At 51.0% G+C, this 27192-nt stretch overlaps 1 protein-coding gene across 1 annotated transcript; it reads right to left on the reverse strand.

Annotated features, from left to right (window-relative positions):
• Positions 1–9423: 9423 nt before the first annotated feature.
• NYAP1 (neuronal tyrosine phosphorylated phosphoinositide-3-kinase adaptor 1) lies at positions 9424–26495 on the reverse strand. The gene is made up of 7 exons (XM_060255749.1): positions 26474–26495; positions 26120–26364; positions 15619–15914; positions 13856–15124; positions 12911–13117; positions 12309–12418; positions 9424–12076 (listed from the first exon to the last, which is right to left on the reverse strand). The coding sequence occupies exons 2-7, from the start codon at positions 26314–26316 to the stop codon at positions 11819–11821; spliced, it is 2337 nt and encodes a 778-aa protein (XP_060111732.1). The 5' UTR covers positions 26317–26364; positions 26474–26495; the 3' UTR covers positions 9424–11818.
• Positions 26496–27192: the final 697 nt, after the last annotated feature.

Raw genomic sequence — 27192 nt, forward strand, 5'->3', positions numbered from 1 at the left:
AAGAATTCCAAATAATGATTTCCTTTTCACATAGCTGGACTGGCTGTACAGAAATGAATGCTCATCTATAAGACTGAATAAAGCTTTTCTGTTCTTTGGCTCCATCATCACCAAAAGGGAGGCAGCAACCGAGAAATCAGAAGGTGGCTGAGACTGGGAAAGGCAGCCATGAAGGAGACGGAAAAGATTCTTAAGCGTAAGGACGTGTCTTTGGAGATCAAGATAATAAATACCACAGCGTGAATGGACGTGACAGTTGGACAGCAAAGAAAGGTGACAGGAAGAAAGTTGGTTCCTTGGACATGTGAACATAAGAACATAAGAGAAGCCATGTTGGATCAGGCCAATGGCCCATCCAATTCAACCCTCTGTGTCACATAAGAACATAAGAGAAGCCCTGTTGGATCAGGCCAAAGGCCCCTCCAGTCCAACCCTCTGTGTCACATAAGAACATAAGAGAAGCCATGTTGGATCAGGCCAATGGCCCATCCAATTCAACACTCTGCATCACATAAGAACATAAGAGAAGCCATGTTGGATCAGGGCAATGGCCCATCCAGTCCAACACTCTATCACAGTGGCCAATATATATATATATATATATATATACACAAACACACACAGCGCCATTGATGGACCTCTGCTCCATATTTTTATCCAATCCCCTCTTAAAGCTGGCTATGCTTGTAGCCGCCACCACCTTCTGTGGCAGTGAATTCCACATGTTAATCACCCTTTGAGTGAAGAAGTACTTCCTTTTATCCGTTCTAACCCGACTGCTCAGCAATTTCATGGAATGCCCACGAGTTCTTGTATTATGAGAAAGGGAGAAAGGGACTTCTTTCTCTACTTTCTCCATCCCATGCATAATCTTGTAAAGCTCTATCATGTCACCCCACATGTGGTGTTGGAGAGAGTTTTACAGATACCACAGACAGCCAGGAAGACAAATAAATGGGGTTCTAGATCAAACCAAGCCTGCCCTCTCTCTCCCTAGAGGCTAAAAGAGTTGACTGAGGCTATCATATGTTATGAGAAGACAGGAGTCAGTGGAAAAGGCAGGTCTGCTAGGGAAAGTTGAGAGGAGGACCCAACATGAGATGGGTGGGCTTGGCAAAGCAAGTCATGGCCCTCCGTCTGCAAGGCCTGAGCCAAGGGTGTTCACTATAGGTCATTAATTAATTAATTTAGAATTTATATCCCGCCCTTCCCACAAGTGGCTCAGTGAACCTCACCAAGAAACATATTATTTCACAGCAGGAGCATTGGTTAGCAGCCTGAAATCCTGGTAGGGGCTCTAGCCCTGAAGCCCCCATAAAGTTTACTTTTATGGGCAAAAGACGTGGAGAATACCAACAGTGTTCCCCTGCCAATGGTCATTGTGCCTCAGGGCTGACTCGACTTTCTTCTGTAAAAATCCCTGCATTAAATAATAATGGCCATAATCATTAATAAAACCCTTTCCCTGAATCAGGCATCCTCAGTCTTGGCTTACTGATTTGTTCTGGCATTGTTAAAGATTGGCTCCTGGCAGAAGTCCCAATGCCTCTGGCTTAAAAGCGTACATCTTACAACTTAAGAGTATTTCATGTAATTAACACCTGTGTAGCGCAGCCAGGTCAACAATTCCCCCGTCTTACAGGTGGGATGGGCAGGTGGTTTGCCATCCAGAGCATCTGAATTTGAAGTCCAGTGGGCAGTTACCTTAGCCCAGAAGAGCAAGACAAAATGGACTATCTCATGGTGCTTCAAAGATAAACGAAACAAGTATCTTGTGGGAAAATCTTTCTTCTGTATATTTGAGCCCCACTTCATCAAATGCTTGCAACATAATTCCCAACAGATATTAGTTGGCATGGACACTGCAGGATAGAAGAACACAAGAGATCCAGTCTGTAATCAAAGCCAGAGGTGTCCATAATCTCACCAGATTGCCTGCTGTGGCCCTGAAAGGCCTCACAAGTTGAGAAGAAGAGGAGGTTGGATTTATACCATACCCTTCACTCAGAGTCTCAGAGCAGCTTACAATCTCTTTTCCCTTCCACTCCTCACAACAGACACCCTGTGAGGTAGGTGGAGCTGAAAGATCTCTTTCGAGAACTGCTTTTGAGAGAACCATTCTGAAAGAACTTGTGACTGGCTCAAAGTCACATTATTAGGTGCATGTGCAGGAGTGGGGAATTTTTACTCCCCCCCACAGTATTAGAAGCCAGGGGTAAACAGCATCTGGCCCTGGAGAGTCCATTTGTTCATCATGACTAAAAGCCACTGATGGGCCTCTCTGGGGATGTGTGTATGTGAGGGGCCAGGTATTTGAAATTCCTGCATTGTGCGACAGGTTGGACTAGATCACAGGTGGCCAAACTTGCTTAAGAGTTAGAATAAATGTCAGATGTTTGAGAGCCACAAGACATTAACGTCAGATGCTTGAGAGCTGGCAAGAAGGAAGGAAATGGAGGGAGGGAGAGGTGGAAAGAAAGCAACTTTAAATCTCCAAGCTGACTGTCAGGGTGCTGGGGGCTTTGAAAGTCACACAATGTGTGTGCAAGAGCCACATGTGGCTCTTGAGCCACAGTTTGGTCACCCCTGGACTAGACCCTGAAAGTACCTTCCAACTCTATGATTCTCCCTTATTAATTTGTCGCTCCCTTTAAAAGCCAAGCTTGTGGCCATCATAACATTCTCCAGTTTCACAAGCCAATCATTCCTCAAGCAAAGAAGTACATCCTTTAGAGTACATTTCTGTGCTTCGAGGCGACTTCTAGCATGTTAAAGCCATAGAAAAAACAACAGCTCCTAGTGACAAAACAGGAGAGCTGCGCATCTTTCTTCTGGCTGCTCTGGAGTGGGAGGCACTCTGGGCTTCTCTTGTCTGAACATTTCGAAGGGCTTGTGATCTTGAACATGTGAATACCACAGTCTGGCTTCTTAGGCAGGCAGGCACAGTTCCAAATATTTTTATTATGACTAAAAGGCTAACTTTGTGATTTCGAGGGACTGTGTGTGTGTACACCTGGGGTGGGCAATGATTCTGACTTTAGATTTTTAAACAGTCTTGTGTATGAGACAAAATTAGGAACTGCAAATCTTTTGTTTCTTGTTTCATTAAAAATACCATTTTTTGCAGCTTTCCAGTAAAAAAGAGGTAGGTGGAAAAGAGAGTATTTATTTAGCAGTTCACAGGTTCGCAGGGAATAATGTTCCATTCCTCAGCCCTGTGGGAATTCACAGCAGGTGCATCAAGGGATGGAGGTGTCTTGCCACCTTAATTGCTCCCCCTCCCAGCAGTGTTCTTGCAAACTCTTGTCATATGTTCTCTGAACCTGTTTTGGGCATATGTCCCCCCTCCCTTCAGACCAGCCCTTGCCTTTTTGGAGTTCTGCACAGCTAATTAGAAACCTTTTCATGTATAGAAGGCTTCATACATCTGATTGCATGTTTTGCAGGCAGAACATTTGTGTGGGGTTCCCAGGCTATAAAACTGGGAAGGGGATGGAGACTCCTGTTTGTAACCCACTGTATCTCACCAGCTTAGAGTTGGACACTAACCTTTCCCCTGGAAGCAGAAAAGGAGATGAGAATTCATAAGAATATAGAACAGAAGAAAAGCCATGTTGGATCAGGCTGATGGCCCATCCGGTCCAATGTTCTGTGTCACACAGTGGTCAAAACTCAGAGCCATCAGGAGGTCCAGCAGTAGGACTAGAACTCCAGAATTCAGCCTGGTTCTGTGTCCGTTTCCCAAATGCTTGTCTGCTGTTTCTTTGGTATGATTGCCTTCAGGTGATGCCTGGAGATTTTCCCCTGTTATAATTGATCTATAATTTAGAAAAGATGGCTGTGATTACTAGGAGCCAGCATGAGTTTCTCAAGAACAAGTCATATCAGATCGACCTGATCTCCTTTTTTGAGGAAGCTACTACTTTGCTGGATCAGGGAAATGCTGCAGACATAGTTTATCTTAATTCCAGGAAGGCTTTTGGTAAGGTTCCACATACTGTTCTTGTCAAGTTGGTAAAATGTGGCTTCGATCCTGTTACCGTTAGGTGGATCTGTAGCTGGTTGACAGATCTCACCCAAAGAGTGCTTGTGAATGGTTCCTCATCCTCTTGTGGAGTGCTTCAAGGATCTGTCCTGGCACCTGTTTTGTTCAGCATCTTCATAAATGATTTGGATGAAGGAATAGAGGGAATGCACATTAAATTTGCAGATGGTACTAAATCGGGAGGGGGAGCAAATACAGTAGAAAACAGAGACAGATACAGGATCATCTTGACAGGTTGGAAAACTGGGCTAAAACCAATCAAATTAATTTTAACAGAAATAAATATAAAGTTCTTCATTTAGGTAGGAAAAATCTAATGCATCTTTATTGGATGGGGAAACTTGTCTTGGCAATAGTATGTGTGAAAAGGATCTAAGAGTCTTAGTGGATTGTACACTGAGTCAGCAGTGTGATGCGGTAGCTAAAAAGGCCAATGTGATTTTGGTCTATATCAACAGGGCTCTCCTTCCTTGGAGGTTTTTAAACAGAGGCTAGGCAGCCATCTGACAGCAATGCTGATTTGGTGAATCATGAGGTGGGCAGTTAGGGTTGCATTAGTGCTTCGTTCTTGTCCTTTTTTACATGCCCAGGGAAATGCTGATTGCCACTTTGGGGTCAGTCAGCAATTTTTCTCCAGGCCAGTTTGACAAGGAGTCCTGGAGGTTTTTGCTATCTTCTGGGCATGGGGCAGGGGTCACCATGGATGTATATGTGTGGGAAAGGTATCTGAAGTTCCTACATTGTGCAGGGGGTTGGACTAGTGACCCTGGAGATCCCTTCCAAGTTCCAACTCTATGATTCCATGATTCTGTGATCTTCAGATGACTATGATCTGTTCCTCTGGAGAAAATGTCTCCATTGGAAGCTGGACTTTTTGAAGTGTTGCCAACTCCAGTTTGGGAAAGACCTGCAGGGGGCAGAGGCTTTCCTAGAGAGGAGAGTGGCTCCAAAGAGGATGGGGGTCTGGGGGCTTCCAGGCATCCAGGACTCTGTTTCTGCTCGAGGAGAGCCAGTTTGGTGTAGTGGTTAAGTGTGTGGACTCTTATCTGGGAGAACCGGGTTTGATTCCCCACTCCTCCCCTTGCACCTGCTGGAATGGTCTTGGGTCAGCCATAGTGGTTACGTGTGTGGACTCTTATCTGGGACAACCGGGTTTGATTCCCACTCCTCCCCTTGCACCTGCTGGAATGGCCTTGGGTCAGCCCTAGCCCACACATTGTCCTTGAAAGGGCAGCTTCTGTGAGAGCCAGTTTGGTGTAGTGGTTAAGTGCGTGAACTCTTATCTGGGAGAGCCGGGTTTGATCCCCCACTCCTCCACTTGCACGTGCTGGAATGGTCTTGGGTCAGCCGTAGCTCTCTTTTCTGGGAGAACTGGGTTTGATTCCCCACTCCTCCACTTGCACCTGCTGGAATGGCCTTGGGTCAGCCAGAGCTCTCTTATCTGGGAGAACCGGGTTTGATTCCCCACTCCTCCACTTGCAGCTGCTGGAATGGCCTTGGGTCAGCCAGAGCTCTCTTATCTGGGAGAACTGGGATGGATTCCCCACTCCTCCACTTGCACCTGCTGGAATGGCCTTGGGTAAGCCAGAGCTCTCTTATCTGGGAGAACCAGGTTTGATTCCCCACTCCTCCACTTGCAGCTGCTGGAATGGCCTTGGGTCAGCCAGAGCTCTCTTATCTGGGAGAACCAGGTTTGATTCCCCACTCCTCCACTTGCACCTGCTGGAATGCCCTTGGGTCAGCCAGAGCTATTGCAGGAGTTGTCCTTGAAAGGGCAGCTGCTGTGAGAGCCCTCTCAGCCCCACCCACCTCACAGGGTGTTTGTTGTGGGGGAAGAAGATAAAGGCAATTGTGAGCTGCTCTGAGACTCTGATTCAGGGTGGAGAGCCGAATATAAATCCCATATTGCCTTCTTCTTCTTGAGCCACTGGTGCTCTGAGACTCAGAGGTCAGAATCCTGTAGCTCATTCGCCCTCCTGCCTATTGCCAAGCAGAAGTCATAGCTAGAACAATCAAATAGGACTGAAAGAGGAATGCTGGGCAGGGGGTGAGGTGCAATTGGAAGGAGAAACTTGGCAGGGCTCCTCACCTCCTGGGTGAGTTTGCAAAATAACGGGGAAAGATCTGCTGTTTCTTTCTGTTTGTTTTCCTCCACAGGACTTCGGCTGCCATCTGTTGGGTCCCTGGCACTCTACTGTCCAGGAATGGTGAAGGCTTGTGGCTTCCTGGATCCTGGCCTCAGCCTGGAAGCTCAGGCCCTTCTGCTTGGGTTCTGCCAATGCACTAGGCATGGGCTTTCCTTGGAGCATGGGATTGGGCTACAGTGACCCACTCTCAGGCAACACCAGTTGGCCTCCCAAAACAGTTGAGAAGTCTGAGTTTGGTTCAAGATTCAGCAGCCAGGCTCATAGGGAGGGTTGGAGAAAGGGCTGAAAGATCGGCAGCGTCTGCCTCTCTGTTCCCAGAGACTGTTTAAAGTGCTGATGTTGAAGTTCCAAAGGTCTTGGGACAGGGGGTCTGAAGCATTGTCTCCTTCAGTATTACCCTGCTTGCTAGCTAACACCTTTGGCTCAGGGCCTTCTCTCTGCACACCCCTAATCCCCACAAGGTGAAGCAGGCTGCAGCAAGAGATAGGAATTTGTTAGGGCCATGTCATCCCCACAAACACACACTAGAAGTCTGCCCGCTGCTTACTTTGTAGACATTGAAGGCACCCTCTCAAGTCTTTTAACAGTTTGTCCCAAGTTTACGTAGGATATATTCTGGGGTAGTTTTGTAGAAAAATAGGTGGTGGAGCTCATCCAGGAATTGTTATGCAGCTACACCTACTATTCAATGGACAAGGTGGGAAGGAGGAGGTGGAATTCTCAGGAGGTTCAGGAGCTGTGCTCTGTGAGCTCCTGCTGAATCCGAGGTCTGGATGTATTACAGTCTTTTACAGATTGTGTCCACTTCTTTACACTGCATTTTGATATGCTTTATATAATTTTATACCATTAAACTCTTTCCCTTCTGTTGGTGATTTTGAAATGGCTGTGTGGCTGACTGTTCATTTTACCTGGCTGGATAAATTCCTGGAGAGGCAGTCAACACATTTTCTCAGTAAAATAATTAAATAGCTTGCAAGAAGGGCATTTCTGCTTTAGGTCTCCGTTTGGGGAAAGGGCAAGGTACAAATGAAGTAAATAAACAATTCCACCTTGCTGTTGATGAAGCGGAACAGAAGCACACAAGAATCATAGAATTGGAAGGGACCTCTAGGGTCATCTAGTCCAGCCCCCTGCACAATGCAGGGAACTCACAGACACCTCCCCCTAAATTCACAGGATCTTCATTGCTGTCAGATGGCCATCTAGCCTCTGTTTAAAAACCTCCAGGGAAGGAGAGCCCACCACTTCCCAAGGAAGCCTGTTCCACTGAGGAATCACTGTAACGGTCAGGAAGTTCTTCCTAATGTTGACCTGGAAACTCTTGATTTAATTTCAACCCATCGGTTCTGGTCCTACCTTCGGGGGCCACAGAAAACAATTCCACACCATCCTCTATATGACAGCCCTTCAAGTACCTTTCAGCTGCCTCTTCTCCAGGCTAAACATCCCCAGTTCCTTCAACCTTTCCTCATAGGACTTGGTCTCCAGACCCCTCACCATCTTCGTCGCCCTCCTCTGGACCTGTTCCAGCTTGTCTAGATCCTTCTTAAAATGTGGTGCCCAAAACTGAGCACAATATTCCAGGTGAGGTATTACCAGAGGACAAAGCCTGCCCTGGAAGGAAGAAAGGAAGAGGAGCCCAAACCAACCATCCTCTAAGTCCTGGCACGCTTAAGACTTGCTACTGACAAGTGGACAGACTGGCAGCAAACTCACCTTCAGTGTTGAGTCTTTCCCTCCCACATGGAACCTGCTCCCTTCTTGGGAAATGTCTTGGAACAATTCACAGTGGTTATACAACACTAAGTCAAGCACTTCTCATTGTGGAGGTCCTGGCCCAGGAGTGCTTTGGAAGGAAAATCCCCCTTTTCAGGCTGATGCATGTGATACTCCGCAAGAACCTGGTGAAATGTCTCGCCTCTCTCTCAGCTCAGTCCCATTTTCTCATCATTATAATTTGCTGAGAGCTGGCAAGATTTTTGAAAAAAAATGCTGGGCATCAGTCAATAATAGAGGAACCCCAAGCACTTTGTGCAGGCAAAACTCTTCATGATAAACATGGAGTAGAAGTCCATCAGTGGCTATCGGATAAACATATGGAGCAGAGGTCCATTAGCGGCTATTGTTGTTGTTGTTCAGTCGCAGTGGAGTCCGACTCTTTGTGGCCCCCTGGACCAAGTCACGCCAGGCCCTCCTGCCTTCCACCATCCTCTGAAGTCTGCTCAAATTCGTGTTTGTTACATCAGCAATGCTGTCCAGCCATCTCCTCTTTTGCTGTCCCCTTCTTCTTTGGCCTTCTGTCATTCCCAGCATCAGGATCTTCTCCAGTGAGTGCTCCCTTCTCATTTGGTGGCCAAAGTATTTGAGCTATTAGTGGTTATTAGCCACAGCTTATTGTTGGAACTCTCTGTTTGGGGCAGTGATGCTCCGTATTCTTGGTGGTGGTGGGGCACAGTGGGAGGGCTTATAGTGTCCTGGCCCCACTGGTAGACCTCCTGATGGCACTTGGGGTTTTTTGGTTACTGTGTGACAGGGTGTTGGATTAGACGGGCCATTGGCCTGATCCAACATGGCTTATGTTCTTATGACTTATTCATGCCTTGCATTGTAGCACATCCCTGTGGCCACCAGCTCTACACATGAGAGAGCCCTTGGAGCACAGGATATTCTGTTACAGAACTGAAAGTTACTGTTCTGCTCTGCCCCCTCTGAAAAAAAACCCTCAAAGGGAATATGAAAATTCTGAATTGGAACTCATGAAGAAATTAAATACTACATGTCATCCTGGCTTCAACAGAGACCTGCATTTCCTTACTCATTACAGTCTCTAATGGCTCTACAGGACCCACTTTTTAGAAATGTTAATTGGCAGTTTTCAACACACTGTATCAGATGATACCTTGAACCAATATCAGTTAATTCTGAAATGATTTATGCTGTTTCATTGCTTTCCTTGTCTATTTGAACCTGTGACCGCTCTCACCATCCATGACGTGCAACTACTACTTCTGTTTATGGGATTCACCCCTGACTTCCCTATCTTACGTCTTTTCTGTCACCTGCCCTTTAATACTTCTGAGTGGAGCTGCTAAGAACTGAACCCAGGATCTTTTGCATGCCAAGCAGATTGTTCTACCACCGAGTCACAGCCCCACAGTTTCTGGTGTTCTCCTCTGCTCTTTGCCTGTAATAGATAGCCAGAATCACACACAAGAAGCTAGTCCACAGTAGAGCAACCCAGTGTGACAGTTTTATTTTCTTTCCATTGTTTTTCAATATATAAATACCCTCCCACGAATCCCCGGCATAAATATTTTTGCAAAGCAGTTTCATCATCTTGCTACGCTAGACAATCTTATGAAATATTTAAATCAGGGGCTGGAGCATAAAACCAAGGAGTCCCGACTGGGTTCTCCTTCACCCTGATGGTGCCGTACACAGTTTTTAACCCTAATTCATGCCAACGCCCCAACCGGTCCAGCCGTGTCTTGTGGACGCTAACAGGAAATTGTGGCAGATGGATTTGCACTCGGTTCTGAAGCAGAAGTGGGCGAGGGGATGGCATGGACGGTGCTAGGAGGGTCCCGGACCAGTTCCAAAAGCTTCATTCCCCATATCTGTTGGCTGAGGGTGTGATTTTGAAGACACGGAACAAAACTCCACCGGCCATGGGTGGGCTGTCAGGCACATGGCAGAGGAAAACCCCTTGACTCCACCTCTGCCAGCATGTGCCGTCACAAGGACAGAGAGAGAAAGCTCAGCAGGAAGAGGTGGTATTCATGGAGAGGAATACAAACAAGAGACAGACTACAAGGCAGGTGAGATGCGTAAGTGGGGCCAAGAGGCAGGGCAGAGGCTGCCCAGGGGATGGGATGGACAGAGCTGCGGCTGCTGCTGCTTGGATGTTCCTGACACTGGTGAGCCTTCTGGGGCTCCCCTGTGACCCTACTGACTAGCTCCGTGAACAGGAAGGGGTGATGTCTAAAGAAGGTGCTCACCTCTGAAGGAGGCACTGAGTGCAGGATCACAACATTGAAGTGCAACAGGAGTCACCACCATGATCTCTACCCTGCCTGTTAACCCACCTTGAGCAAAACCCACCCTGTGAGGCCCTGGAGTCCGCCTGTGCCCAAAGAGGGCGAGAAGTGCTGCCATGGCAAGAAGCCAGGCTGGAGTTCAGAATGCAGACTTTGTATCATGGTCAGATGCCCAGAGAAGACACAAATATGAGAGTTTTCTCATCTCCCCCCCCAATAACCCCTCCCCTACTGGCCGACTTTGAACAGCAGCACAATTCTAACAGCACTCGAAACCCAAGCCGCTCCCCATTCCAGTGGAAAAGGAGGCTCATTTTCACTGAAATATTCCCCCCCCCCCCAAAAAAAAATATTGAACCTGCAGTTTAATTTCTCTGGGCAGTGAAAAGGGGGTTTTTAAAGCAGATTTAAGTGAGAGGAGTCGGCAGGAGAGTAAAGACAGCACGTGACGCATTCCAGAACCTTGAGTCTCCCGGCATCTGCTGAAATCCAGAACGACTGGCTCTCAAGGTAAGAAAAATGAATCAGAACATTAGAAATCAGGGCGGGAAAGAAGGAAAATGACACTATGGCGAGTCATTTTTGTAAACATGAGATGTGGCTAAATCAAAGCTTTCCTATGAGGGAAAACATTGACATTTTTATTATGGGGGAGAAAAGTTTCTGGAAAACTGCATTTTCAACCCAAAGTTTGTGTCCCCTTCCTCCAATTTGCTAGACTAGAAAACTCTGGTTTCATAATTTCACTGCCAGACTGGGAAATTTTTGCTTCTTTTGTAAGCTGATGGAGACTGCCCCAGTTAGAGATACAGATGCCTGTGAAGCAGCAGCTCAACCTTATGGGGAGGCTATGAAGGGCCTGCTCTTCTTCTCTCCACCCTGCCCCACCCCTGGGGCTGGAGAGGCAGCTTGTGTTCAGGCATCCCAGTTTGAAGTCCTATCTCTGACCAGGAACTGGCCAACCAAACGGCCTGGCAGATGAAGGGGGAGACACTGCAGCCACTCCTGTCTGGGCTCTGCATGGAAACGGCGGCCCTGTTTCCCACCCTCCTCCCCAGCGATGGAAGAAAACCCCTGTGAGAACCTGGAACTGCCTCTGAGGCTTGGAGCCCTCCCTCCTGGCAAAGACGACAGGGGCACGACTGCCCTCCCCACAGCTACCACGCTAGCTCCCCTCCAAGGAAGATGAATGGCAGCATCTTACGGGTTGGTTGTTGGCACAGACGTGGCTGCTTTGGAGGACGAGGGGTTCCAGCTGGCAACCTATTCCCCACTCTAAGGGTGGGCCTGTGGGGCAGCCGTTTCCACAGAGGGTCCTTGAGGCGAGGCAGCGGGTTTTCCATGCTGGTATTCCCAGCACTGCTTTTGATTCTGGATCTTGGCTAAAGAGCCATTTGCCGGGCTTCACCAGCAGTTGTGTTCTTGCCATAGCCCAGCAGTGGGCAGCACCCAAGCAGCCCATGGTCTCTGGTGAGTCCCAGGCCAGGGCCCACGGGCAGGGCACCACGCTGCCAGCAGTTAGCCCTGCGCCGTGTCCAGCTTGGCTGGCACAAGGCACCGGTTCCTCGGGGCTCAGCCCCGCGCCGTCATATGGCTGTGTCCCAGAGCACAGTTTGCTGGCGGCGGCAGGGGGGCGTCCCAGACTTGCGGTTCTCTGTATTCCTCCGCCAGCTGGGCAGGATCGGCATGCTCTCCTGCTTGCACAGGGTGCGCTCAGGGCGATGTCGTGCCTTGATCTCCTTGCACACGCACCGCTTGCGCTCAATCACCTCCAGGAGCTTGCCGTCCCGCTCGCGGGAGCCCTGGGGGGGCCCAGGGGCCAGCAGTGGTGATTGCTGCAGAGCCTGAGGAGAAAGGGCACAGTGAGCAAGGAGGCCAGTGCTTCCCTCTTCCCCTCCGCCCACCCATTCAGGCTCAGACCCAAAAGAACCCATATCAAAAGCATGAAGGATGTCTAGTTCCGGGCTTCTGCTTTTCACAGGCAGGGCCACCTGCCAAGAGCTCTCAGCCTAGCCCCCTCCCACAGGCCCAGGCTCTCTGCGCCCCCCCCCCCCCAGCGCCTTCCTGCCACCATACCAGACTGGCAGGGTCCCGGGGATGGCTGCACGGCCTCTGTGTGTGAACCACAGCATGTCGAACACCAGAGGTGGATGCGGAGCGGCCCAGGAGGTAACCACCAGTGAAATCTGGCAGGGGGAAAGCAGGAAACACACTCTTTCAGCAACGCCACCCCTCTGGCCCAGGAAGTTACTCATCTGGCTGCCAGTCACATGGGGCAGAATCATGGCTGGGAGCCACAGACCCCATAGGCCGTACCTCCTTGGCAAAACATCTCTGCCCCCTCCAAAACTATAAAACACAATCTGAAGGGTGTATGAGGGGCCTTCCCCAAAGAACTCCGCCCCCCAGGGTAAAGTGAATCCAGCCTCAAGAACAAGGGAGCAAACATCTGCTTCTCTCTCTCTCTGCAATACTGTCTTGCTCTCTGCAGTCTGTCCTCATCTGAAGGTCACCTGCTTCTCTGCAGCTGCATCAGATGCAAATTCCGCAGCCCAAGAACAAACAGGGATCCCTCGCCCTGAACCCTCAGAGCCCCTTTCTACACAGTGGATCCTCGTCCAGAAATCTCTCTCCTCCCAGGGCCTGTCCTCCCACCCCCACAGCCGCCTCCTCCTCACCTCCGTTCCGGTGACAGGCAGGAAAGGTCTGGCAGGGAACAGGCAGGTTTGTCCGTCCCCCGGGCATCTTGACAGCAATGCCCTCAGGCCCCAGCGTGCGGACGGGGATGGCGGACTGTATCAGGCCCGACCCAGCCTTTTCTTCCTTCTCCATCCTGGGGGGAGCAGTGTCACTCTCGTCAAAAGCCTTAGGGCAATCAGGGGCCTCTGTTAGGGCAAAAAGTGGGGGGCTCAGCAGAGAGCAGGCCCCTCTCAGCTGGCTCCCCAGAAGGCAAGGGCAGCCGTTTCAAACAGGGTCAGTCCGGGCTGAGCCTCGGACAGTGTGGACACTGCAGTTGCAGCCACCACATAGCTGGGATCCAGCAGATGGGACCCCTGACTAGGGGTTCCATGTGGATATGGTGCCCATTCCCTGTACTGCGCACCTGTCCACCCCCTAAAGAAACTCTGGTCTTAGACAAGAGAGGGAAAGGAGCCTGCCCATAGAAAGGGCAAGACACATCCAAGGGACTTTTGTCCCTCAATAGTTACGAGAAGGCATCTGCAGAAGCTTCACCCGCCCTTATTTATTCAAATATTTATAACCTGCCTTTTATTAATTTGCATTTACTTATTTCTATCCCACTTTTCTTTCCAGTTGGGGCTCAATGCGGCTTTTAGAACATTGTTCTTCTCTCCTCCGCTCCCCACAACAATCTGGCAGGGTAGGCCAGGCTGAGTTTGTGCTGGGCTTCAGATTTGTACCAGGGGTGCCCAAGGTCCTAGTCAGCCACTTTGCCTGCTACTACACCAGGCTGGATCTCTTTCAGCGGCAGCTGATAAGACACAATTTCAAGCATCAGCACTCAAAAGAAAGGCAAGTCCCAGCAGCTGTCCCAGGCAAAGCCAGAGGCAGGCTGAGCCCCCTCCCCTTCCCCATCCCCCCAGTTTGCAGCCCCGACTCACTTTCTGGTTCTTTCACCTTCCGGTTCACATAGCCCATTCTCCTCTGCAGCACCCACCCAAACGCCTCCTCCTCTCCTGCTGGGCGGGGGCAGTCTTCGCCGGGCAGGAGGTGGGAGCAGGCAACGCTGGTGAATGTCCGGTCCTGGAGGGGGATCTTGACCGCGGAGGAAGCTTTGGCACCCACGTTCTTGATGCTCTCGTAGGCCGGTGGGCGCTTCAGCCCCGCACAGGGGGCAGGATAAGTCCAGACCATGCCCAGGGGTGGAGGCTCAGGCAGCGTGTATGCCCTCTGGGCCTGCCTGCAGGCGGGCACTGTGGACGGGCGGGCACACAGCAAGCCATGCAGCACTGAAATCTCCTTCTCAGTCTTCTGCTCCATTGGGGCTGTGTGTGTGGTGACCTTGACGGCAGAGTAGACCATAGTGTACGAAACGGCCGGCTTCTCTTTGACCGGAAGCATGGAGGGGGTAGAGGCTGCCGGGGGGGTTGGCACAGGGGCCTGCTTGGCTGGGGGGCAGATCATGCTGTGGGAATTGGGGAGTTCCTTTTCCACTCTGCTCTGGCCAGTGGGCTGGGGGGGCAGTGGCGTGGAGTGGCTGCGGGCGCGACCCGAAGGGCCCAAGGCTGCTCCATCCCCGGGCCTCTGCTGATGGCTGGAAACTTGGGGCGTCATTGGGGCAGTTGGTGTGTCCTTTGCGTGGCATGGGATGGGCAGCTTGGATCCTTCCTGACTGGGGCCTTTGTAGCCCTTTTTGCCCTGTGGAAAGGCCAGCAGAGGGGGGCGGTGCTGCAAGAGGTTGGGGAATGGCGGCGGGATCTCACACGGGGAGGTTTTGGTGCTGGACACTGCTTTAGCAGCCTCCCGCTTGGCCGGATGGTGGCGTGGCGAGGCTGGTGCCCCATTGGGCCTGCAGTCGCCCCCCTCTTCTGGGAGTGGGTACTTCATCTCTTCGTAAATGGCTTCGCTTTCGTCAGAGTCCTCGTCCGCTGCAGCTGGCACCTGAGAGGGAGGTCCAGGTCCTCGGAAAATGTCTCCCACCATCTCGATGTACACTGGCTCGTCCTCCTCAGCGTCGGAGCCCTTGGCTTGAGTGTGAGAGAAAGCGCGGCTGTAGCGCTGCATTGCCCCACCCAGAGGGGGGCCAGGCAGCCTGCCTGCATATGCCTCATCGAATGAGACGGACAAGTGGGTGTTGGGGCTACGCTTGGGCTTCTGGGGGGGCACCTTGCGGCCCAGCTCCCGACCTTCTGCACTGGACTTTTGGGAACCTAGTGTGGACAAGAAACAAAGAAGACAGTCTGCATATGCGAGCACAGAGGGGCCCGTTTTCAGTGCCAAGACTCAGCCCTGGAGGATGAACAGTCACACAAAAGAGAGCACCTTTGTGGAAAGCCAGTTGCCAGACCATGGGGCCAGTATAGCCCAACAGACTGAAGGCTTGGTCTGGCCTGGGGACAGGGAGGGCCCGGGAGGCAGATCTGCCAGCCAGAGGGGCTGGAGCCTGGCCCCACCCCTGCCAAATCCCCTCTGAGAGGCAGAGCACAAGTGTGTAGAATCAGGGCCCTGGTTTGTCTTAAAGCAGCGCTTCCACCACCCTTGCCCCATGCCCGTTTGAGCTACTTGAAATGGCACAAGGGAGGGACCGCTGTGTGTTTCCTCTGCACGGTCAGTGGCCTCAGGGCTCCCTGCAGCAGCCTGCCTGAGTGGGCTGAGTAACCCGGCAGGGCCCTGGCTGGGCCTCCTGGCCCTCTTCTCCCCTTACCTCCTCCTTTCTTGCTCCCCACGGGCTCCAAGGCAGTCTTGGCCTCTGCACTCAGCTTGGTGTTGGGATGCCGCTTGGGCTTGGCAGGCGGCTTGCGAGAGCCAGCAGCCCCGTCTCCCGAGCTGCTGTCCACACTGCCCACGGAGTGGCAGGAGAGGGACCGGGGGGCCATGCTGCTGGCACAGGGGTGTGGGGCATGTTCTTGTGAGGCAGGCATAGTCATGAACCCCATCCTGAAGTGGCGACGGAAGGAGGCCACGTCCCGCACCTTCCCCACACCAGGCTCCTTAGCTGAACTGCAAAGAGGAGAGAGAGGAGGAAGAGTCACCACCAGGACGTTGAGTGTTGGCAGGAAGACCCTTCACTGGTGGTCAGAAACCCTCCTGCAACTACCGAGCAACACTGGAACCATGTCTGCGAAGGCCCAAGGACACAGAACAGACGCCATCTTGCCTCAAGGACTCCACTGGGCAGACAGGTGTGGACTGAGTTTTTTAAAGGTGCCCCCAGTTGTCTGCGAGGTTCCCGGTGCTGGTGGCTGCTGGTGGTGCTCACTGAATTAACAGACACCTCTGACAGTTTCCCAACTCAGTAGATCAAGTGAACGTTCATTAGGAAACACCCCTCGTTTTGGAATAATTCCAGCGGCCAGACACTTCCACGGAGCAGAGCCTACTGGGTTAGATCCGGCAGGTTCAGTTTTGCATCCGACAAAGTGGGCTCTAAAATCTTGTCAGTCCTCAAGGTGCCACTAGATACCGGTTTATTTCACCTCATTCAGGGGATCCTTGGCTCAAAGCCCCTCAGAAGAGCCTGAATTCTGGGAAATAATTCCCCCCCCCCAAGTACTTCCAGAGACCTGCAATGGCTGGCACAGAGGATGACCTCGTTGCTTTGTTTTTTAAAGGCAGTCCAAGGCTTCTGATCTCAACATCTCTTTCTTGTTATTTAAAATAGCCAGGGGCTGACTGGGGCCCCTGGAAGCAACCTCCTAAGTCCTTAGGGGGAGGAATGGGAGAACAGTCCTGGGAACCAGGGTGTCCAGGGAAGCCCATGCAAGACCTCTCTGCAAAGGTCCACCCCCAGCCCATCAGCCTCATCTCTCACAGAGGGGCAGCTGCCAGTTACCAGGTCTTCTGAACCCATCTCCCCTCCGCCATTAGTGCGTCGGCCTGCTGCTGGCAAAACACCAAGTACTGGGAGGGGCCTGCCCAGAATGCTCCTCACTTTCCCCATACGAACTCACATGAAGCCGCCTCATACTGAATGAGAAGTCTGTCTTGCTTACTCAGAACGGCAGCAATTCTCCAGGGTCTCAGGCAGAGAGAGGCCTTTCCCTTCACCTGACACCTGGTCTTTTAAACTGAAGACGCTGCACATTGAACCCAGGACCTTCTGCATGCCAAGCAAAGGCTCTTTCACTGAGCCACAGCCCCCCCCCCCCCACTCCCCCATGCTTCCCTCTCAACATACACAACAAGTACCCATGCTGGGCCCCACAGGGGCAACTCACAGGCCTGTGCTCTTCTCTTAGCATAGCAGCAGTCAGGCACACGTCAACAGATGCTGGGTCCCAGAAGCTCGCAAGACTGAGGTGCTGTCTGACTCCACTGCCAGCTTCACACCAGAGTTTGGCAAGACAGGGCAGCCGTGGCAGCATTCAGGGAAGGAGGCAGCCTTACTGAGAAAGGGAAGAGACCCCCCCCCCCCAACTGCTCTGACTTCCCTCCCTCACCCCACACCTATGCCAACCTCAGTAGGGCCCTCCTGCATGCCCAAGCCTGAGCACATCACCCCAGCATTCACTCTCATTCTAGGTGCCAAGCAATGGCAACAACGGTACAGGCTGCTTCACAGGATACCCAGAAAGAGTAGCTAGCTTTGGAGCAGTGCAGGGCTGCTGTTCAGATTTCAGAACTGGATGTGGTTGCACACTGCTGGCCCTGTAATAGGCCCCGTCCAGGCGGATCCACAATTGACCTGCCTTCAGGTTTCCACAGTACCCACCCCGACACACACCTATTCCTCTTCCCAGCCTGCCCCACCACGTATCGATCTCACAGCCGAGAGCACATAAGTCTTCCCTTCCTACACCCTACTTTACTAGCAACATTCTTACTCTCCAGTCTCCCCCCCACTTCCCAGGTTTCATTCACTGGAGTACAGGGGCCTGGGTACCAAAAACATGAGGATGCAGCAAGATACTGGCTGGTGGCCCAGCCGTTTCCATGGAAACTGCATCTGGGTGACCTGCAGGAGCCAAGCATCAGCTGCCTGCTGGTGTCTTAACCCTTCACTTACTGCAGACCGGGGGGGGGGGGGGAGCCATGCTTGCTTGCCTGGTTTGGCTGGGACAGGAGTTACCTGTGCCACCAGCACAACCCAACCCCCCCACCAACCGGCCTAGTGAAGGAAGCCACAAGGCCACTTTCCCCCTTGCTGGCTGGGGAGGGAAAGGGTCTCAGCCTAGATGTTCCTCCATGCGCCTGCTCAAGCAGGAAGCCGGCAAGCTTTTGAGCAAAGGAGAGCCCCAAGGACCCAGAAATGCTTGATGTGGCAAATACATGAAGCAGACACATGCAGATGAGCACATATGAAGTCACCTTCTACTGGATCAGACCATCAGTCCGTCATGGCCAGTCTTGCATGCTCAGACTAGCAGTGACTCAAAAGAGTCTTGGGGAAAGGTCTTTTGCATCACTTGATCATTTTAACTGGAGATACCAGGGATTGAACCTGGGACCTTCTGCATGCAAAGAAGAGGATCTTCCACTGAGCCACAGCCCCTCCCTCTCTGACAACCAAAGAAGATTTGGGTGGGGAGGACCTAAGAGAACAAGACGCCTGTACTTGGAAGGAAGAGGCCAAGAATTCTTCACTCAAAAGCTTTAAACTAGAGGAAGACAAATTCCAGCTAAGAGTTAGGAAAGGCTTCCTAAAGACACAGCCAACAGAGATGGATCCCCAGGAAGTGGAAGCTGAGGAAGTGGAACCTCCTCCTTTGGTGGCTACCGAGACCTTTCCATCTCCACCCACCCACCTTTGCTTTCTTGGGTTCTCTGGCCTTTTGGCTTCTCTCCTTTCCCCGCAGGACTGGTCTTGTTCCCTGAGGGACTTAGTGACTCTGCTGGTCTTCTGGGGCAGACAACTGCATGTGTGGCTGGAGCTTCTCTGGACTGCTTTCTAGTGACATCAAGGCACCAGTTCTCAGGATAAGAAACAGTTTGGGGTTCATTATTTGGGCAGAAACTCCTGTTTGGAATAATCGTGGCTTCTTGCATTTCGGAAGTTTGTAACTTGCAGCATAAGAAGTCAGGCTCAATCAAATCATGGCCAGTTCCAGGATTTGGAGGGCCCTGCCTGCTCGCCCTTTCCCCACTGGTGGTGGGTGCAGCTAGGAATGCCCCTGCTGTGGCTCCCAGGAACGCTGATGCTTTGTGGACCACCCATTTGCCATTCTCCTGCAGTTTTCATAGGCGGCGGCTGCTGAGCACAGGTGAGCAAGGCTCCACAGGATAACCTTGGTGTTTTTCACAGATCAGTGGGCCACAGAACTTGCGATGCTTGCCCCGTGGGACGCAGGAAACTGCTGTCTCTTGGGGTGGGTTGGCAAGGACCCCCTGTGAGTGGGACCAGAGCAGCACTTTGTAGCTGAAACTGCCCTTTCAAGGACAACCTCTGCCAGAGCTATGGCTGCCCCAAGGCCATTCCAGCAGCTGCCACTGGAGGAGTGGGGAATCAAACCCAGTTCTCCCAGATAAGAATCTGTGCACTTAACTACTACACCAAACCCTTGTATACATGTGTGTGTGTATCACACACACGGGTTTTTTTACAAGTTATCTATATACATATAGTTAGATATATAGGTACCTGAAGAAGATAGCAGTGATCCACAAAAGCTCATACCTTACACAAATTTTTGTTAGTCTTTAATGTGCTACTGGGCTTCTGTCTTCTTTTCTACTGCTACAGACAGACTAACACAACTACCCACCTTTTTCTAAATGGAAAAGTTCCTGACTGTTCCGCCTTTTTTCTGAGGAAAGCTGCTCCAACACCTTAATCACCTTGGTTGCCCTTTTCTGTACTTCTAGCTCTGCAATGCCCCTTTTTAGATATAGTGACCAGAACTGTACACAGTTTTCCAGCTGCGGCTGCACCACTGATCTACACAGGAGTATTGTAATACTGTTTTATTTTCCATCCCTTCCTAGTTTGCCTTGGTCACTGCTGCAGTTGACATTTTCTTCGAGCTCTCCCTGTGGCCCCAAGGTCTCTTTCCCTCTCAGTCTCAGCAAGTTCAGATCCTATTAGTATGTACTTAAGAGTTGGGATTTTTTAAAACATACACTGAACATCATTTGCCACACTGATCCCCACTCACCAAAGTTAGAGAGATTTAGTTGTAGCTCTTCACAACCCATCTTGGTTTTCGCCATCCGGAATAATTAGTATCATCTGCAAAGTTGGCCACTACACTGCTTGATCCCAGATCATGTATGAACAAATGAAAGAGCATCATTCCCAGTACTGACCTTTGTGGGATCCCTCCCCTCCATTGCCAGAACCGTAGTCTGACCCAGGTAACTGGCTTGTAATCCCCAGCCTAGGACCCCTCCGGCTCCCTTTTTGCTGTAACATTTGCCACTTTCCCATCTATCGGTACAGACGCCAGTTTTAGTTATAAGTTATATCTTACTGGTTAGCAGACTTCACATTTGAGTTCCTAAAGAACCTTTGGAGCTGAAAACTCAGTCGTTTTCATTTGTATATATATGAAGTCCTAGAACATTTCTTGTCACCTCAATTTGTCCTAATTCGCCAGGCACACTTCTCAAAAACAGCATCTCCAACCCTTGGTCCATGATGCACCTTTTGCACAATGGAAGCAAAGGATTTGTTCTTGCATGTGACAAAAGGAGCTTTGACTCTTGAACGCTTAAACCTCCAAAATCCTGTTGGTCTCTGAGATACTCCTGGACTCAGATCCAGCTTTCTCCTGGAAACCAACATGGCTACCAACTGAAAGAATTCATTCTGTTTCCCTGTCCTTCCATTCCTTTGTCATCCACAGATCCAGCTGCCTCCCTGGCTGGTTTCTTGCTCTTGATATAGTTGAAGTAATGCTTATTGTTATCTTGATAATCTTTTTCACAGCTCACTCCTCAAATTTGCATGACACTTGCCTCATTGTCAATCTACATTCATTTTGCTTCTGTGCTCCTTTAGGCTCACCTTGTTCAGTGGTACCTTCCACTTTTTCAATGAAACCTTTTCCCATTTTATGGCTTCCTTGACTTGAGTCATTAACCAAGTGGGCATCCTTTTAGACTTGGTGGTATATTTCCTGAGTTGAAACATATATTTTATTTGGGCCTCAGTTAATGTGATTTTAAATAGTTTCCAGCCATCCCAGAAATCCTGTTTCTGTGGCATGACATGAACACACATTTGCCCAATAACTGTGAGTTGATGAAGTCATCCAGTATTACAACATTTTGCACACTGCTCATCTCCCTTATTTCCATTTCTATCTCAAGATCTGCCTCATGGTTTGGATCAGATGTGTAATAGTACATCCCCACATTTAAGGATCCCTTAGGGTTCACTATCTTCTTCACCCATGGCAATTCCAGGGAGAAACTTATACCCCCAATGTTTCTTGGTTTACTTGATCCTATGCTGTCCATGTAAACAACAGACTTGCATTAATAAGTTCAAGTGAACATAAATGAGAACTATGAGTTGAAGCCAGAGATGCTATCAAGGAAGAATGTGGAAAGACTATTCCTGTAGTCAAAAGAAAAGCCTCCATGGATGACTGACAAAACTCCTAAAATTGTTAAAGATAGATGAAAAGCAAAAGTAAGAGGTGACAGAAACAGAATCAAAAGCTAAATGCAGCGTTCCAGTGACTCATGCATAGAAACAAAGAGAATTATTATAATGACGAGTATAAAGAAACATAAGACAACAAAAAAATAAGAGATCTGTTCCACGAGATTCAAGAAATCAAAGGGAAATTTAAATCACGGTTAAGCATGCAGAAAGATCAACATGGAAATACATTAATTGACTAGGACAAAATAAAAGATGGGAACAATACACTGAAGAACTCTACAAGAAACAAAAGGGTGATGGATTCCTGAGAAACATCTTTTGAAGAGGAACCTACAGTATTAGAAAGTGAAGTGAGAGCTGCAATGAGAGTAATTTGAGAAAAGTCACCAGGAGTAGATGGGATATCAATAGAGCTATTCCAAACCACAGAAACTGAGTCCATCAAAATCTTAATGAGATTGTGCCAACAAAGGGAAACGGAAACAATGGCCCAAAGACTGGAAATGCTCAATTTACATGCCAGTTCTGAAAAAGGAGACATCAAGGACTGCAGCTACAATCAGACTCCCGCATGGGCTCATGCAAGTAAAGTAATGCTTAAAATCTTACAACAAAGACTGTTACCATATATGGAACAAAAAAATGCCAGATTTTCAAGCTGGGTTCAGAAAAGGAAGAGGCATTAGAGATCACATTGCAAATTTAGGTTTCTTCCTGGAGCAGGTGAGAGAATTCAGAAGCAAATCAACTTGTGTTTCACAGATTACAGCAAAGCTTTAGACTGTGTAGATAATGGCTGGCTTTAAAGGAAATGGGGATGCTACAACATTTGGTTGTTTTAATGCACAGTCGATGTCAAGGACTGCAGTGGATGGATGGATGGACGGACTGCCAAGAAGACAAGAGGCCACTGTTAGGACAGAATATGGAGAAACAGAATGGCTTCCGATAGGCAAAGTTGTCAGACAAGGATGTATTTTATCTCTCTGCCTCCTCAATTTGTATGCAGAATGAATAATAAGGAAAAGTGGATTAGATTTAGATGAAGGTGAAGTAAGAATTGGTGGAAGTAACATTAACTATTTGAGATATAGATGACACCACATTTTTGGCTGAAAACAGCAAAGACTTGACATGACTACTGATGAAAGTTAAAGCAGAAGCGCCAAAGCAGGATTACAGCTGAACAAAGAAGAAAGAGGTAATGACTACTAAGGAACTGGAGCCAGTTTGGTGTAGTTGTTAAGTGCATGGACCAGGTTTGATTCCCCACTCCTCCACTTGCACCTGCTGGAATGGCCTTGGGTCAGCCATAGCTCTTGCAGAGCTGTCCTTGGAAGGGCAACTTCTATGAGAGCTCTCTCAGCCCTACCTACCTCTCAGGGTGTTTGTTGTGGGGGAGGAAGAAAGGAGATTCTGACTGCTCTGAGATTCAGAGTGAAGGGCAGGATATAAAGCCAATATCTTCTACACAACTTTGTTTCTGTTAAAGAAACTTAAATTGTTCAAGATTTTCTATTCCTTGGCTCCATCTTCAACCAAAAGGGAGACTGCGCCCAAGAAGTCGAAAGGAGATGGAAGGAGCTCAAAAAGATCTGTAAGCGTAAGGGTGTTGGTGGCAACCAGGATCAAGCTGATTCATTCCATAGTTTCCCCCGTTACAATGTATGGAGGTGAAAGTTGGACAATGAAGAAAGCTAACACAGGAAGGAAGTAGATTCCTTTGAAATCTGGCGTTGGAGGAGAGTTTTATAGATCCCATGGACCGCCAAAAAGACAAGCGAGTCTTAAACCAAATCAAGCCTGAACTCTCCCGAGATCCTAGAAGTTAAAATGGTCAGTTATCAGAAATGATAAGTACAGATAATGTACTTTGGTCACATTATCAGAAAATAAGAGTCACTGGAAAAGACAACAATGCTAGGAAAAGTTGGAGGCAGCAGGAAAAGAGAAAAGCCAACCAAGACAGATATACTCCATCAAGGAAGCCACGAGAGCCCTCCATAGGTGAGACCTGAGAATGGCTAACACCAGGACGCTTTGGAGAATGTTAATTCGTAGGGCCGCCCTATGTCAGAAGCAGCTTGATGACGCTTAACATGCACAAAAGCTGTCTTTGGCACACAGCATCAACACCCCAGACGCGCCTGAGTTTGTATCCAGCGAGAACTGTCCCCCGTTGATTCCCCCCATCCCACCACATTTCTGAAAAGCCTGGTCTATCTGCATTGTTATCCAGCAACAAGGGCTCTCGCTCCCCATCGTGGCTCGGAGACTTCTAGCACCACGACCTCTCTAAGGATCCCCGCCTCTGCCACTGACCAGGTTTCCTCGCGTTGCCTCCTTTACTGCCCCTATTCTCATTCACGAGTTCTAGCCCATCACCACTCAGTTTTTCCCAAGAATTTACCACACAATCCCTTTGGGGTAAGTCATTCTGAATTGGAGCCTCCTCAGCTCCTGTCAGCTTCCCCCAGGAATTAGTTTAAACATAGCTGTAACACCATTTTGACATTAAGTGCCAGCAGCCTGATTTCCTTTCGGTTCAAATGAAGCCCCATCCCTTTTGTGCAGGTTTGTGTTTGCTTAGTCCCAGAAAGTTGATGATGATATTGGATTTATATCCCGCCCTCCACTCCAAAGAGTCTCAGAGTGGCTCACAATCTCCTTTCCCTTCCTCCCCCACAACAGACACCCTGTGAGGTAGATGAAGATATTGGATTTATATCCCACCCTCCACTCCGAAGAGTCTCAGAGCGGCTCACAATCTCCTTTCCCTTCCTCCCCCACAACAGACACCCTGTGAGGTAGATGAAGATATTGGATTTATGTCCCACCCTCCACTCTGAAGAGTCTCAGAGTGGCTCACAATCTCCTTTCCCTTCCTCCCCCACAACAGACACCCTGTGAGGTAGATGAAGATATTGGATTTATATTCCACCCTCCACTCCGAAGAGTCTCAGAGCGGCTCACAATCTCCTTTCCCTTCCTCCCCCACAACAGACACCCTGTGAGGTAGATGAAGATATTGGATTTATGTCCCACCCTCCACTCCGAAGAGTCTCAGAGCGGCTCACAATCTCCTTTCCCTTCCTCCCCCACAACAGACACCCTGTGAGGTAGATGAAGATATTGGATTTATGTCCCACCCTCCACTCTGAAGAGTCTCAGAGTGGCTCACAATCTCCTTTCCCTTCCTCCCCCACAACAGACACCCTGTGAGGTAGATGAAGATATTGGATTTATATTCCACCCTCCACTCCGAAGAGTCTCAGAGCGGCTCACAATCTCCTTTCCCTTCCTCCCCCACAACAGACACCCTGTGAGGTAGATGAAGATATTGGATTTATGTCCCACCCTCCACTCCGAAGAGTCTCAGAGCGGCTCACAATCTCCTTTCCCTTCCTCCCCCACAACAGACACCCTGTGAGGTAGATGAAGATATTGGATTTATGTCCCACCCTCCACTCCGAAGAGTCTCAGAGCGGCTCACAATCTCCTTTCCCTTCCTCCCCCACAACAGACACCCTGTGAGGTAGATGAAGATATTGGATTTATATCCCGCCCTCCACTCTGAAGAGTCTCAGAGTGGCTCACAATCTCCTTTCCCTTCCTTCCCCACAACAGACACCCTGTGAGGTGGGTGGGGCTGGAGAGGGCTCTCCCAGCAGCTGCCCTTTCAAGGACAACCTCTGCCAGAGCTATGGCTGACCCAAGGCCATTCCAGCAGCTGCAAGTGGAGGAGTGGGGAATCAAACCCGGTTCTCCCAGATAAGAGTCCGCGCACTTAACCACTACACCAAACTGGCTCTCCAAGGCCTAATAAATTTACCTTCCCTCCTGGCACCACACGGGACTCCTAACCTGTACCTGTCACCTGGCCCTGGAGCAGGTAGCAATTTTGAGAATAAATTTATTTTTGTATCCCGCCCTCCCCCGCCGAAGGCAGGCTCAGGGCGGCTAAATGTTATGTTATGCTGGGGGAGCCTGGCCTTTAGCCTTCTGCCTAGAAACCTCAGTTTCCCCTCTGGGACCACGCAACTACATTTCCCAGCCTCACTGCTGCCAAGCCTGTCTAGACAACCTCTGATGTTCTCAGTCTTCAGGTCAGGCAGGCAAGTCACACAACACAAAACTCCTTCCCTGTATTCCTAATGATCTAATTTCCTGTCACCAGGACCCTCAACCCAGAGACCCTCACTCAGTCTCCATGACACCAGAAGAGCCGTCTGCACGGGAGCGGAACACGAGAATGACAGAAACATCCGCATCAAGATGGGCCTCGAAAGAAGCCAGCTACGGATCTGCTGAAGAAAGCCAGACTAGTCCTGCCTGGCCTTGTTGGGATTACTGACTCCACCACTCAGCAGCCAACATCAAGGTAAGGGAAGTCTTTAAAAACGGGGCCATTGTTTTGAGCTTTGGGCCTCCTGGTTCAATGTGGCACATCCTGAGCATAGCATCTGCATTTGCGCAGCTACAGACTGAATCATGGTGACCCCCCCCCCCCCCTTGGCCCTCCCTGCCCCCAGAGTCTGGAGTAGATTCCCACCCAGCAGTGGCTGGTTCTGCTGTCTGGCCCCCAGGCAGGCTCCTGTGAGGCCCATGGCGATTCCAAGAGGCCTGGGGGGACAGCTGGAGCGTGCCCCTCACTCACCCCTTCTTGGGCTCCTCGTCCTTGCTCTGTTTCCACTCCACCTTGCTCTTGCGGTACAGCAGGTTCATCTCGTTGTGCAGCTGCTCCCGATCCTGGGGCTGGTGCGTCTGGCTGAGGGCCCGGTAGGCCCAGCGGCCCCGATCCTCCACGAACTGCAGAAAGACGGAGATGAGAGCCTCCTGGGGGCTGGCATTCATCTTCCCGGGGCTGGCAGGCGGCGGGAGAAGAGCGCCCGGAGGGGGGCGCTGCTGGGGGGGAGAGAGAGAGAGCGAGAGGGAGGGGGTTAGGGGGAGCCGCGGGCCCCTGAGCCTGCACAGAGCGCTCCTCGCCGGGCCTGTCCCTCCGGGCGCCTACCTGCTATGTGGGGCCGGCTCGGCGGGGCATGTCCGGCGGCGGGGGGCCCCTCCGGCCAGGGGCGGCTCAGGGCATGGCGCGGGCGGGGCGCGGCCGCTACGGGGGTCGCCGGTCCATGGCGCGCCGCTCGGGGGGTGGAGTCCTCCTTTCTCAGGCTGGGGAGGGGGAGAGAGAGAGAGGCCGGGATGAGAGCCCCGCCCGCGGGCAGGCCCTGCTCGGCCGCGCACCTGGCGGCGCCTCCTCCTCCTCCTCCGCCGCCTGCATCCGCGCCCCTGCTGCGCCCATCATCCCGTTGCCGCGGCGACGCTGCCGGGCGGGGCCGGGGAGGACCGCTCCGCCCGAGGGGGGAGGGAGGGGGGGGAGGCGCCGGCCGGCCTGCAGGGCCCTCTCCCCGCCGCCGCAGCGCCGCTTACCTGCCTGCCCGCCCGCACGGTCCCCCCGGCGCCCAGCCCGCCTGACGCAGCGTCGCGGCGCCTCCCTCCGCCCCGCAGACGGAGGAGGGGAGGGGAGGGGCGCCTAGGCAGCAGCCGGCCGGCCGGCAGACCCACCCCACCGCGGGGCCCGGCGTGGGCCCTCTCCCTCCCTCCCTCCCTCTCTCGCCAGGGCCGGGGGCGCGCGAGGCGGAGCCGGGCGCCCTTGAAACGGAGAGGGGGGGGGCTGCTAGCCGCTGCCGCTAGAGGGACCCTCGGCTCCGCGTCCTGCCGAGGCCAGCGCCCTGG

This window comes from Heteronotia binoei, chromosome 15 (assembly GCF_032191835.1).
Source record: "Heteronotia binoei isolate CCM8104 ecotype False Entrance Well chromosome 15, APGP_CSIRO_Hbin_v1, whole genome shotgun sequence".
In the NCBI taxonomy this organism is placed as follows: Eukaryota; Metazoa; Chordata; class Lepidosauria; order Squamata; family Gekkonidae; genus Heteronotia; species Heteronotia binoei.